The following is a 13,123-nucleotide window of genomic DNA, read 5'->3' on the forward strand; positions in this document are numbered from 1 at the left end:
GGAGGAAATCGTTAGCTACACGTACTCAGCATTGCCGTACAGTTGCACCGCAACAACATAGCAACACAACACAGCAACCGCGGTAATAGCAGCATCTCTAGCGCATCTTAATCTCTCTACCCCTCTCTGTATCAATGTAAGAGCCTGCGCATCTCTAACCTTCAGTCGAAAGAGCAGCTACGGGGTGAGGTAACCAAATACCTTAATCTACGATTGATTATATTCCATAATACCACAGCAGAAATAGGCAGCTATTGGTGACATCACTTGGCCATGTTCTAGAGGCAGTAAGAGTGTCACAGAAGTGACCGACAGTTGCCTTGGCCCGAGAACAACAACCGCGGCATCATCACATCGCCAGTAGATATATATATTATATATATAGTACATAGCAGTAGAAGGCTAGTTTCCACAACTACATTGTGAAAACGTTGCGGCTTAAATTGCTGCCACAAGTGCGACCAGTGCTGTGGTTGCTGCTTTCGTTGCGAGCTCCTCTAACGATTGTCGAAATAAACGACTTTTGCCGCTTGTGTGTCCGCCACCTGTCTGTTCGTGTCACAAATCACTGTTATCACAACACGTAAGATTTGTAGTACGATACTGTGTGATAGATCAGATGAAAAGAAAGCGGCAGACGGGCAGGGTACTCCAGATACTGTCCCACTAGAAATGGGCCGCGCCCGTATTAGCGGCTAAGTTGTGGTCATACACATCGACAAACGTTTGCCGATGTGTATGCGGTTTGCAATTTCTGTACATCTAACTATTTATAAATATGACAGTTATGCGTGAATGCGTGTATCGCCCTCGTATTCGGTAGTATGTGGCATCATGAAATTAATGATAAAGGCCGTTGAATGGTGCTCCGCTGGCCATACGCTCTACTACGCTCTGCGGTTTGTTAGCGTCGGTTGCTGCGGGTGATATGTGAACCAACGAACCGCCGACGTCGGCCAGCTGAAGGAATTTGTCGTTCCTACTGTCCTCGTTTCGACGCTACGCCATACGCAGTTAGCTTATGAGACTGCAACTGCCGGCGACTAGTGGTTGCTAACTGATTTCTTGCTTATTTTCTAACATGGCCGTCAGTAAAGGCAGCAGTCCATCTCCGCTCTTGACAGCGGTACTGCCGCGCCTGGAAACGTTCGCGCAGGTCGGACAGAACACAGTCACCGTAAGATGTTCAGGGTTTGAGGGTCAACCCTACCACGCGCGCTTGCGCATAGTACGCTATGCTGGTGGTCGTGCTGCTGCTGCTGCTGTTGTCGTCGTCAAGGGTAGAGCTGCTCTCAGCAGCAATAGCAGTGTTCAGTAGATGACACCACACAATGGCAAGCCAACCACAGGCGTAATAAAGTAACGGCGGTATCCCGCTGTAGTCACGTTTCAACTGCGGTGCGTGTTTTTCTCTCAGCAGAGGAGGAACTATTGGTGGGTCATATACTCCCACTAGGCAATCGACAAATGAAGCAAAACGACCGACGAACTATCACACCATCAGATGATAATGGATGTTTGAATAATTGTAGTTGCTCAGCCATGTTGGGAAGATGCTAAATTAAGGCATTAAAGTTTCTTGACTTGAATTGTGGTGTATAGTATAGCTATCTCTGATTGCATCCGATAACCAGATCATGTTCGGTAACCACTGACGTTCGCCACATGGTGGAAACATTTTTAATTTCTGTTATCTTGAACGGGCTGATGCGCGATAGTAGACATTTCGAGCTATATGCTGTTAGGACCGCATTTGAACGAAGGACAGTTGTAGTCTATTTCGAGTACAATGAGATTGTAGATCTGTGTATATTCGTTTAGCATTGAACATATTAATTAGTGGAGCAGTAAAAAGTAGAAATTCTGGTATGCACTTTTTGTCAGCATTCTATTGTTCGCTGATGAATCACAGAAGCCAGGAATATCAATTCACCTGTTATCAAGAAGTTTGATGTCAAATTGTGAACTTCTAACCTTGAGGTGAAACATTTGTGTGTTATAATAGGGAAATGCACATGTAGACCATAAAGAAGACCAACTGGCTATCGCCACTTAATTATGAGATAATGACCAGAGCGGCAACCCCGCTTGTAGACGCTGAAAACACTGACACAAGTTTTCGAGGTTTTCGTTTTTTAAAAATTTAACTGGGATTCTCAGACATGAGATTTTCGATGCAGATTTTTTCCGTTTACTTGTCAAAAACTATCAATACCTAGGTCCAGTTGTATGCTTTAATACACATAAGCGCATATACATAACAGACCACAGGGTTCGCGCTACTCCCGTTTTACCGTTGGTTAGTCTTAGTACTCTGACAGATTTGTTGTTCATAAATCTGTCAAACATAATTTATAGCTCGGGAACGTACCAACAATTATTCCTCTGCACCAAATTTAGTAACCAGTAATACAGTAGAGTTTGAGCACAGGTGCTAACGTCGTTTTTGGCGTTCTACGGCGGATTTGTTTTTTTATCCAAAATTTTTATCCAAAAAAAGTCCATGACTATATCCAAACAAACACATATATTTCAGCGTAAACCTTTTTGCAAGTGCGAAATCGTCATTCTTGACGATGTGTATTCAATATAACCACTATTTACTGCGATTACATCTTCAATTCGGGACCTAAACCGGTTTGTAACATATTGCAGTTAAGTGTCTAGTTGAAATGTTAGGCTGACGGTAGGTCAAAAATCTCAAAAACGCAAGTTCTTCGAATCTACACTCTACAGAAAATCTTTCGGTGTATTTGTCGCTCGGAAACAAGCAATAACGTAAGCCGATCTAAATCCGTTCTAAGTTTATGGTCATTTGTAGTATTCAAATTGATCCCTTAAGGTAAACTTTTTTACGCGGACCGCTAAAGATGCATGTTAGGAAGATTCGCGCGGATAATAAAAACGGTTGGCAAAATTTTCCTTGAAGTTTAGCTCAATCGGTCGTAAACCAACGGAAATATTTATTTTACCGCTTTTTCCATGCCACCCAGTTTGGGTGGCATGGAAAAGTCTGTTTAAATTGTAAAAGAAGCTATTGGGTTATAGCTGACTGAATGGCTAGCCGGTATCCGACGTCAACCATGTTAAAAAAACATTTAGGTTCATACCTCTGCAAAGGTAAAATAAAACTTGCTTGACAGCAGAAAAGGCGCGGGGTGAAGCCTGCGAGTGGTATGCTAGCCTGGGCGCTCTACTATTGTAACCTTACAGCCATTATTATGAATCTAATATCGTATTACTTTCCTTGCTCTTAGCAACTTAAGAATGGGTTGAGCTGTTTTCCAGTGGGTTTTCGAGCACATTTCTGGCAAATATTTCTGTTGTTAAAAAAATTGTAGTGTGTACTGATGTGTAGGTATAATACTTAAAGTAATTTGTTGTTAATCATTTCTGAAAAATTATGTATATAATTGAAAAAATATTAAATATACATTTAGGTTAATGCGCAATTATCTATTATAAAAAAAGGAAAACTTTCCGACAACAGAGTCAGCAAATATTTCATTAGATATCTATATCCATTTTGAGAACAAAATCAGTAGATTAGCAAAGTCTATTGGAAGAAGGCTACTCGATTCGCGTACATCCTTTAAAAATCTACCAATAACCAACCCTGTCCACGTGCGTCTCGGAAAAAAAGTGAATTAGTCAAGAGTAGAAAGCCACGTTAGAAAAAGTGAATTAGTCAAAAGTAGAAAGCCACATTAGAAAAGTGAATTAGTCAAGAGTAGAAAGCCGCGGTACAGAATCATCAAGAGCCAACATTTCACGAGCTAGACAAATTTAGAATTGACGGATCCTCGTGGCGGCGAAAAAACATACAAAATTAGGTGCACAAGCGTAATGGATTAGGTGTCAGGGTATTCGGAACAAAACAACTGTTCGCTTACATATTATACCTCATAGGCGTATATTAAATTGGTTAAATTAATTGGATAGGACAGGCGCGGGGCAAAGCTCGTAGCCCTGTCTAGTTTTAAGCTAAGCAAGAAGCTCTTAATTTTACTCTGTATCCATGCGGCATAAAAAAGCGCTTAATTTTCAAATTCAAGCACCAGCCTTTCCCCTCGCGAGCATAACGAGTGGTGGTGTTGTTTCAAAAAAATGTTTTTTAATGTCATGGATAACGGATCAACGGATACTCTCTGTAACAATTAACTTAATTCAAATTTAGGCCCACTACCGTATATATATGTGGAGGAACGATTATGCACTGTTTTCTTTAAGCACCATGACAAAACGTGACACCCATACTGATGGCTAATGTTAGCACTAGCGGTTAGCGATAATGTATTGGTTGTCTCTGTGAGACGAGTACCACGGGGCAGATGGAATTGGCCAGTGTGAGTTTATCATCCATCATCAGTGCCAAGTGGACTACTAACGAAGCATACCTTTCGGCAGATTAGAATAATAGTTTTTCAAGTTATCTGTTGTTGAAACTAAACGGTGTAGAAGAAGTGAAGGGGGTAGATTGAATTCAGATCTGTATTCAACAACAGCCTAGACAGTGCTGTCTATTTAGGTATATTTAAATTATCTAAAATATAAAATAACATCTAAATAAACAGTACTGTCTGACGTAAAACCGAATTGGAAAAGTATTTTTTAAAAGGAATTCAAATCTTTGGAATATTTTACTTTTCTTGTTATTCCTGCATTGCCGATTGTGCTAAATAGTAGAGCCTTATCAACCAATGCGAGATATTGGCACTCCTTAGCGTTATCCAACAGTTTCCTGATATCTGTTTACGTAAAAGCGTTCTTCACTTTCTGTAATGCCGAGAATGTCTGGAATGCAATGTTCAGCTTCCTTCGCCACACACGACCCTATTCACACACAACCCTATTTCAACCATAGGTAGTCAATCTGTGTTTGGCTGGCGTTGTGGCGGACTCTCCTCATTTCCAGTGCTATAAAGTATCGGAAGTCGCCGCTCGTATGACTGCAAGTAACCATTCTCACAACGAGCTGAAAAGATATTTCGTATTTTGGGGTCAAATGTATTCCGGGTTGTTTTAAGCAGAATAGTGTAAAAGTAAACGCTAAGGAGAAATAAGGTAGTTTATAATAATTGCCAACCGCATAGTTTCATCTCCGAAGATGGCTAATCTATACAGAGCATGAGGCACCTATTTCAGTACTACACCAAAGCGTGCGAATAGATGCGCGAATGCATTGGAATCTTTTACCTACTAACATTTTTGTTTTTTCACGTTGGTTCGCTCCTTTGATTTATTACAGATCTCGGTGGACTCAGTAGCTGGCTCCATTAAGCAGGTGTTGATCACTACCACTGTCTTCGAACGGCTTCCGAAAAAAATTGACACATTCACTATCCTTGATTGGTGTAACTGTCATCATTTGTGAACGCAGTAACAAAGCCGAAAGGCTACATTAATAAAGAGATCAAACTACACCAGAACAAAGGTGTACATAGCAGACTGCAAGAACTGTAGCCTGACTACAAAGCAACAATACAAGCTTATTCCTACCGCAGTGCGAAGAGTACTTCGAGACGAAGTCTGTGGATTAGCTTGCCGCCAATCTGGCGGCGCCCATGACGGACTGTCTCGTGTCATCTGGTGGCCTCGGGGGCGGTCCTGGCATCAGCGTGGCCGGCGGCGGCAGTAGTAGCAGCAGCGGAGGCGGCGGAGACGGTAGTGGTCCTGGGGACCAGGAACAACCTCATCTGTCGCCCGCCCTGGAGATGTTCGCAGCAGCGGCTGCTGCAGCAGCTGTAGCCGCTTCAAACGTGTCCACTATCGCTGGAAGCGCAGCTACTGTTCCGTCGACTGCCGCTACAACTGTGAGCACCTCCTCCAACATCGGCAGCATGGACCCGACGCCCATAACCAGCAATCCCGGTAGTCAGAGTAGCCTTCGACACCATTCACCACCATCGACGTCATCGTCGCCATCAACAGCATCGGACACCTCTGTCTCCGGTACTTGCGGAAGATTTAATGATAATAAAGTTGAAGGTGATGGCTGTTGCGCCATAGCGGCGACTACCATCAACACCTCAAACTCTGGCGCAACGTGCATTGCCGGAAGCGGCCGTATCCGAGAAAAACATCTCATGCAATTGATCAATTCGGACCCATTAGAGCCGTTCGGATACGGCCCCAGCCACGAACAACAACAACAACAGTCGCAATCTCAGCTTCATCCCTTAAGTTCTGATGGCGGTGACGAAAGCCATAGTGAAATCGATAACGTGACTGGCAGCGGTGTAAGCTCCGTTGACGATAATAGCGCCATTGGTCTTGACAGCTTTGGTAACAACATTGAGAAAGTACCGGAACACAACAACCTTGACCAGGAAAATCAAGATGCCCTGGCTGCTGTTTTGAACGCTTCGGAGAATCAAAAGGATCTGATAATGATGGTCTACAAGAAGCTGCAGCAGGAACAACAGGAACGAGAAAGAATGAAGCGTTTACAAATGCTCCGAAAGTCAGTCGCTGCGGAGTCTGCTCAAAGCATCGAAAGCAAGCTGCAACAGGCGTCGCAGCAGCAGCTTCGTCAACAACACTTGCACAGAGAAGGTGACGATAAACAACTACTGCAGCAAATGCGAAATGAACGCGACAACGGGCAGAGTCCCGTTGCAACCGCCGCTTTAGATTCAACATCCATTGCTGCAACTACTCTCAGCGGCCTTCTTGAGAACCTTAATAGTTGTACGGAAGTCGGAGGCGTCGATGTCGACGAGAAGCTGCTAATGCGACTAATGCGAAATTCAACAACCCAAGTTAAAAGCGTTAACGATATCGCACCGGTCGCCGATACTCTGACTACCAGTAACAAAGCGCTCGGTAGCAATGGCGGTAGGCGTGATGGACATCATTCACCGAGACCGCAACATCACGACCATCTTGGCAGTAACCATGACAACGTACTCGGTAACCTTGAACGCGCCGACGATGTCGGAGATCTTAACGAAGGTGAAGTCGGCTGTGTTGCTATCGCGGTTACCACAACGGAAATCAGTGCCGCTCGAAGCATTGGTTCGACTTCGCAAACTTCCTATCAAAGTCATATTGCGCCTACTGCTAATGTTGGAAGCTTCCTAATGGACGATCACGATGAAGATGAACTTATCGGTAGTCATCACGACGAGGATGATGATGAAGAGGATAATGACGATTTATTAGGCGGTAGTCTGGAAGGCGACGATGATGATGGGGTCGGATCGGGTGGAGGCGGCACCGGAGGTGACGGTGTTTGTGGGGTCTGCCGTGAAGCATATAGTCAGCCACCGCGTGTGCTCAACTGTTTGCATGTATTCTGCGAAGCATGTTTGGCCAAGCTTCGTTCGAAGAAGAGACCGGCAGCGGTGTCAAACTTTGGCCAGATGTCGACGAAGGCACCAGTCGGTGGAGGTTTTGTCGTACGCTGCCCGAAGTGCCAGGTGGAAACGGAATGTGCTCATGGCGTTCAGACGCTTCCGCTCGACTACGTCCTCATTAATCGTCTCGATACTGAAGCCATTTACAAGAGGACAGCCGTTTGCACCAGTTGCAAGAGTGAGGTACTATACAGTTTAAGTTATGTTTTAATAATTCCTTTCAGCAGCAAGTGCGTTTTTTGCTTTGTTTAGTACTAACTCGCATTCCTATGAAAGGAAATAACAAAAGTGTTTGACACCAGTGAATTGATCGCTGAAATCACTTCGCTTTAAAACAAACACGACAATTGTAGTTTTTCAGTTCGGCAGTCAGTTTTTGGTATTCTGCAGAACCGGGATGAAAATGTAGGTGTAAGTATCCACGGGACAACATACGATGCGGTCTGCTGCCCCTTGTACGACATATACGTGGAGATAGTAAATTTCTGGCATATCGGTGATTTGTTAAAGCTACCTCATAGATCACCTGTAACACCTGAACACAACCCTGACGCACTATTGAACTTTAAGTCTTGTTGTAACACTTCATTGGTCATAGCAGCCTAACTCTGCCTAGTCTCCATACTGGCTGATCTGTCAAGAGGGCCAGCCAGTCTCTATAACTAGGAAAAAAAACGTTCTCAGCAACGGATAGATGCTAACAGGTGTTCCTACGCTGTTACCGTTTTCCTGTCGAGAACATTTCAACTTTTCTATAGAACGATTATGATTATAAAGACTTCCCAGATTTCCCTAGAGTACCTCCTTCTAAGAGAATACTCTCCTAATAGTTTGGGTATATAAATTTGAATGTTTTAACACCTTCAAGAGAAGTTTTGGGGGTATTACTGGCATTCAACATACTTTCATGCACTAAAACACCAATATTTTTTTCGATTTTCTTCCCTCCCTGCTGACTCAGCGCCAGTTATGGAATCAATTCTTATAGAGATTGAATGACTTGCTAGTAGGAAACACAGACGTTGTGTGTTTAGGTATCACATTTCGAGTTCCGCGACCACCCTGTAATCTCTCCAGAGAAAGAAAGCAAAAAAACGTACCAATGTTAGGATATGCAGTAATTAAACCCTGTTGTACTTTTATGGGTTGTCATTTCCACAGGACAGTGCAATCGCTCGCTGCCAGGATTGTTCAAATTTCTTGTGCTCCAACTGCCGAAAGGCGCACTCATCGATGTTATGCTTCGAGAACCACAAAGTAGTATCATTTGAAACGTTTGATCAGGAGCGAGCCCAGATCCACCGCGCCGTGAGCTGTCTTAGACACCCTCGCAAAGTCGCAGTCCTTTACGATCCAGTCTGTGGAACAGTGCGTATCGTGCTTTTCGTATTTTCTTGCAGATCGTGTTTTCAGCAATTCATGATTCTGGGCAGCTAGCTAGAATCTTCTCTTTAGAATGTCTTTTGCTTCTTCCGTTCTACCTAGATTCCATGGCGTGCTAGCTTCAATGGATGGCTAGTAGGGCTTTATCATCTAGGAATAACGAGCTCTTTTTGCACTTGTCGACATTTTTGCAACAATGTTGGCCTAAAATAGGAAGATACACTTAATAAATTCAAATCAAAGGAGATGCATTGTTTTTCCTAGGTGGAGGCGGGTAGTCGTTACTGGATGGCTGATATTCAAGGACAATGACGTATTGAATGCAGCAATGAATTTTGTTTCTCTCCTTTTACTTTTAGGTTATGTGCAATGACTGTTTGGTGGCAGGACATCAGGGCCACGGCTGTAAAAAAGCTTTGCACTTCGATTCTCGTGAAAGGACTGAGCTTCAGAGTTTGCTCAACGATGCACGTCAGAAATTCAACGCCTTTGATGACGTGAGTTCCTGACACAGTATGTAGGTAGATGTTTTTACGAATTCAACTAATTTTTTACGAATTCAACTAATTGCACACATTTTTTCGTTGCGTTCATTATATGGTAAGCAGGTACTGAAAATTAGTTCAACATAAAGTTGTTCTCTCCAACTGTTTTTTGTTTTTACTTTGATATTTTTAATAATTAACCAAACACATTCATGTTTATTGTAAAAAGCAGAACAGCTGCTTTTTTGGTAGGCAGCCCATTATGAGTAAGGGTATTCTAGAACGGTCGGATGTCCTTTTCGCTTTTGGGCATATAAACTGGTTTCCTTAACACCTCCCGCCGCATTGGATAGCTCGAGAGGTAACTTGGATTCCTACAAGAAGCTTGCAGATAGTTTTGAAATATTTATGGCAGAACTTATCTACATCTGAGGACAACTGCAGTCATAATAAATCTTAAAAGTTGATCTTGGAGAAACTCTAATATGATTACATTTCAATTTTTTGTCGCAGGCAAACGATGCGTTAACCACATCGCTGTCGGAGCTTCAATTGACGCGTGATTCCGTGCGTTCATCAATAGAGGAAACTTTCATTACGTATAAGAACCTTTTAGAACGCGCGAAGGACGTGGCTCTTGAGGAACTTGAAAAGGTACACTCCTCGCAGGAGATGCGGGTTATGGACGATATACAGCAGTGCCAGGAATCAAGGGTACATCTTGAACATGCGCTCGCTTTCGCCGAAAAACTGGTGAAATACGGAGATGCCAGCGAATTTTTGGCACTTAAAACACTTGTAACTTCGCGAGTGCGGAAGCTTACTTGCAGTTGTCCCCAAAGCAAGGATCAAGGGGAGCTGCGATTCGTCACCGATGAAGCAAAGTTTGCGCAGGCAGTGCGCACGCTCTTCGGGCACGTTGTACCAACAAGCGGATCTCGGCAGCAGCAGCACCAGCACCAGCAGCAGCAGCAGGAAAATAACCTTCTGCAAACCGTACAACCACCTTCAAGCGATAATACCATTGGAGGCCTGGATTCAAGTCACAATAGCGTATCAAGCGTTGGCAGTGGAACAGCTGGCAGTTTGTTGAGTTCACCATTCGCGCCTGATATCAGCAATACGAGTGCGGCCGGTCTTTTACCATCGGATATTGTGGACGCAGTGAACTCATCGGCTTCAAGCATGGTACCTCCGGGTCCACACTTCGGCTCTCTCGAACACGCAGCCAGCGGAGTAGTCCATCCAATTTTGCCGCCTGGTGGACCACTATCAGCAGGTGGTCCACCGTCTTTACCTGCTCTTGATCCTATTGTGGCTCCAGCAGAGATAAATGAACTTCGTTCAGCACTTGCACAGTACGGGCTTGCAACGCTGGCGGGAGTGGAACAGGTTGATGTTCTTCCGACCCCCGACGTGCTTCCATTACTCGTGCGCGATGTAGCTACGGGGCCTCGAGGTATGGTTGTAGGTGGGGAATCTAGCCGAATCGGACCGCCCACCGGTCCACCTTCGGCGGTATCCTCTGGTCCCACTGAGGAAGAGAACCATCTCATGAACAACCTGTCAGCATTAGCCAAGATGGGCCCGATGGGACCGGCTTCGTACGCTGGGAGCCCCGTGCCTCTAAATGGACATGGAGCCCCTCTTCGTGGTGGGTCCGGACCTGTTGCTCCCTTGGCAATTGCTGCAGGTCCCCTCTCAGCGGGTCTTGATGCCAGTAGTTGCGCACCAGGACAACGAAGCCCAACCTCAAGTGTCGCTAGTGTGACTCTCTCTTCGTCAACGCCTGGGCCTGCTATAAAGTGAGTGGCGCCTCGAATTTTCTATGTAGCATATAATATTGCTTATTACACAAATGAATCTATTCAAATTTTCGATCCACTCATCACTTATTATGCGACCATTGGCCACAACTGGGGCTGGAAAATACTCCGTTTGTGTAAACTAAATGTGGTCGCAACAATAAGGTCCACTTTGCAACAGGCGACGAAGATCCTTTTAATGTGTCGTAGCCGTACTTTAGTAGAGAACATGTCACGTGTCAATAAAATCCTACTGAAAATTGTTCAAACGTTTATCAGTCGGAGTCACTTTGTAAGGCGAAAGTCTCTTTGTTTGTATTCAAATAGTGTAAGCAGTACAGGAAACAGCTCTAGCGGAGGAAGCAGCGCCGGTCGTGGAACACGCGTGACTCCTATGCATATTCGCATTAAGTTCGGCCAACTTGGATCAGGGCCGACGCAATTCTCGTCCCCACACGGTTTTTGTCTGGGACCCAACGAGGAGATTGTTGTGGCAGACACGAACAACCACCGTATGCAAATTTTCGATAAAGCAGGTGAATTAAAGAGTGAGTTCGGCACTCAGGGCAAGGAAGAAGGTCAGCTCTGGTATCCTCGAAAGGTGGCTGTCATGAAGTCCACTGGAACATACGTCATCTGCGATCGCGGAAACGAACGAAGCCGCATGCAGCTGTTCACCAAAAATGGAGAATTTATCAAAAAGATCGCAATACGGTACGGGCATTCCTTCATGCACCAGTCTAACCTTTTGTACTATGTTTCTATTCGCCCTTGACGCAAGATTGTCTACGCTTCAATGAAAGTCTGCATTATGTTAATAGTTTTTCCCATAAATAAAACACTCCCCTAATGAACCTATTGGTTAATTTTAATTTACTTTAAAGCCTAGCTTCCATAGTTTTCGGTATTCGAATAGGCCGTTGACTTTCCAAATCTAGGCATACTAATAGTTGCTTGGTTCAATGGCTGCTGTCGTCGGAAATGGATAGCGGCTTTTCATACACGCATACATAACAAGTGATGCTAAAAAATTAAAAATCACGCATACATAACAACTGGTGCTAAAAAATTAAAAATCCGCTTACGTGACCAGTGTCTTTCATTTCGTGTTCTAGCGAGAGATGTGTAGCACAAAAATAATGTTAAGTGAGATGCGTCAGTATTGGTGAACTCAACGGTTTTGTTATTCGTACACTCGCAGATATATTGATATTGTCGCCGGGTTAGCGCTGACCAGTGACGGACGCATTGTGGCTGTGGACTCCGTCTCTCCGACGGTGTTTGTAATTGCCGAGACCGGTGATCTGCTGCTCTGGTTCGATTGTAGCGAGCATATGCGGGAACCCTCTGACATCGCCGTTTGGGGCACAGAGTTCTACATCTGTGACTTCAAGGGACACTGTGTCGTTGTGTACAATGAGTGCGGCAGCTTTTTGCGGCGAATTGGGGGTGAAGGCTTGACAAATTTCCCTAATGGAATCGACATATCCGACCATGGTGACATTCTTGTCGGCGATTCGCACGGAAACAGGTATGCTTGTTCGTTTCGCTTTCGATGGTTAAATTTCTAATATACTGTAGGCTTCCATTGAAGGCCTATTAATATTTGATCGTAGTCGCATTAAATCATTTGGCTCGGTTTCTTTAATAAGCAAGCAAGCAAGCAAAGGCAATTCCATTTAAAAACCAGTTGAATCTGTTGTGCAATGTTTAAGCGATATTTTTGGCAAGCGAGTTCATCGATTTTTCCAAACCGTTACTAACTTCGTCGTTAACTTCTAATTCATGTTCGTACATTAGGTTCCACATTGTGGTTTTCAATCGGGATGGACAGGCGATTAGCGAATTCGAATGTCCGTACTGCAAGGTGAGCCGCTGCTGCGGACTGAAGATCACCTCTGAAGGATACGTGGTCACGTTGGCTAAGAATAATCACCACGTGCTTGTCCTTAACACGCTGTACATCACCTGAACGCAAATCTGCGATTTGCAAGAACCTATCGTTTGGAACCTACGTTAGAAGGAATTAATACTTAATGAAAAACAGACTATACGTGTGACTAGCTCAGCTTAGAAATAGCTGAATGAATGA

The 13,123-nt window shown here is 44.2% G+C and overlaps 1 protein-coding gene across 3 annotated transcripts in view; it reads left to right on the forward strand.

Moving 5' to 3' along the window:
* mei-P26 (E3 ubiquitin-protein ligase meiotic P26) overlaps positions 1 to 13,075 on the forward strand; it is a 16,330-nt gene extending 3,255 nt beyond the window's left edge. For all 3 annotated transcript variants that reach the window (XM_022844011.2, XM_022844021.2, XM_022844003.2), the window contains exons 2-8: positions 5,249 to 7,541; positions 8,520 to 8,726; positions 9,101 to 9,238; positions 9,740 to 11,031; positions 11,359 to 11,745; positions 12,233 to 12,562; positions 12,832 to 13,075. In XM_022844011.2, coding sequence (XP_022699746.1) covers positions 5,565 to 7,541; positions 8,520 to 8,726; positions 9,101 to 9,238; positions 9,740 to 11,031; positions 11,359 to 11,745; positions 12,233 to 12,562; positions 12,832 to 13,003 — 4,503 coding nt within the window. In that variant the 5' untranslated portion in view covers positions 5,249 to 5,564 and the 3' untranslated portion in view covers positions 13,004 to 13,075. The remainder of the gene's footprint in view (positions 1 to 5,248; positions 7,542 to 8,519; positions 8,727 to 9,100; positions 9,239 to 9,739; positions 11,032 to 11,358; positions 11,746 to 12,232; positions 12,563 to 12,831) is intronic.
* The last annotated feature ends 48 nt before the right edge of the window (positions 13,076 to 13,123 follow it).

The sequence above is a fragment of the Varroa jacobsoni genome, unplaced genomic scaffold (genome assembly GCF_002532875.2).
Source record: "Varroa jacobsoni isolate VJ856 unplaced genomic scaffold, vjacob_1.0 scaffold_118, whole genome shotgun sequence".
NCBI lineage: Eukaryota > Metazoa > Arthropoda > Arachnida > Mesostigmata > Varroidae > Varroa > Varroa jacobsoni.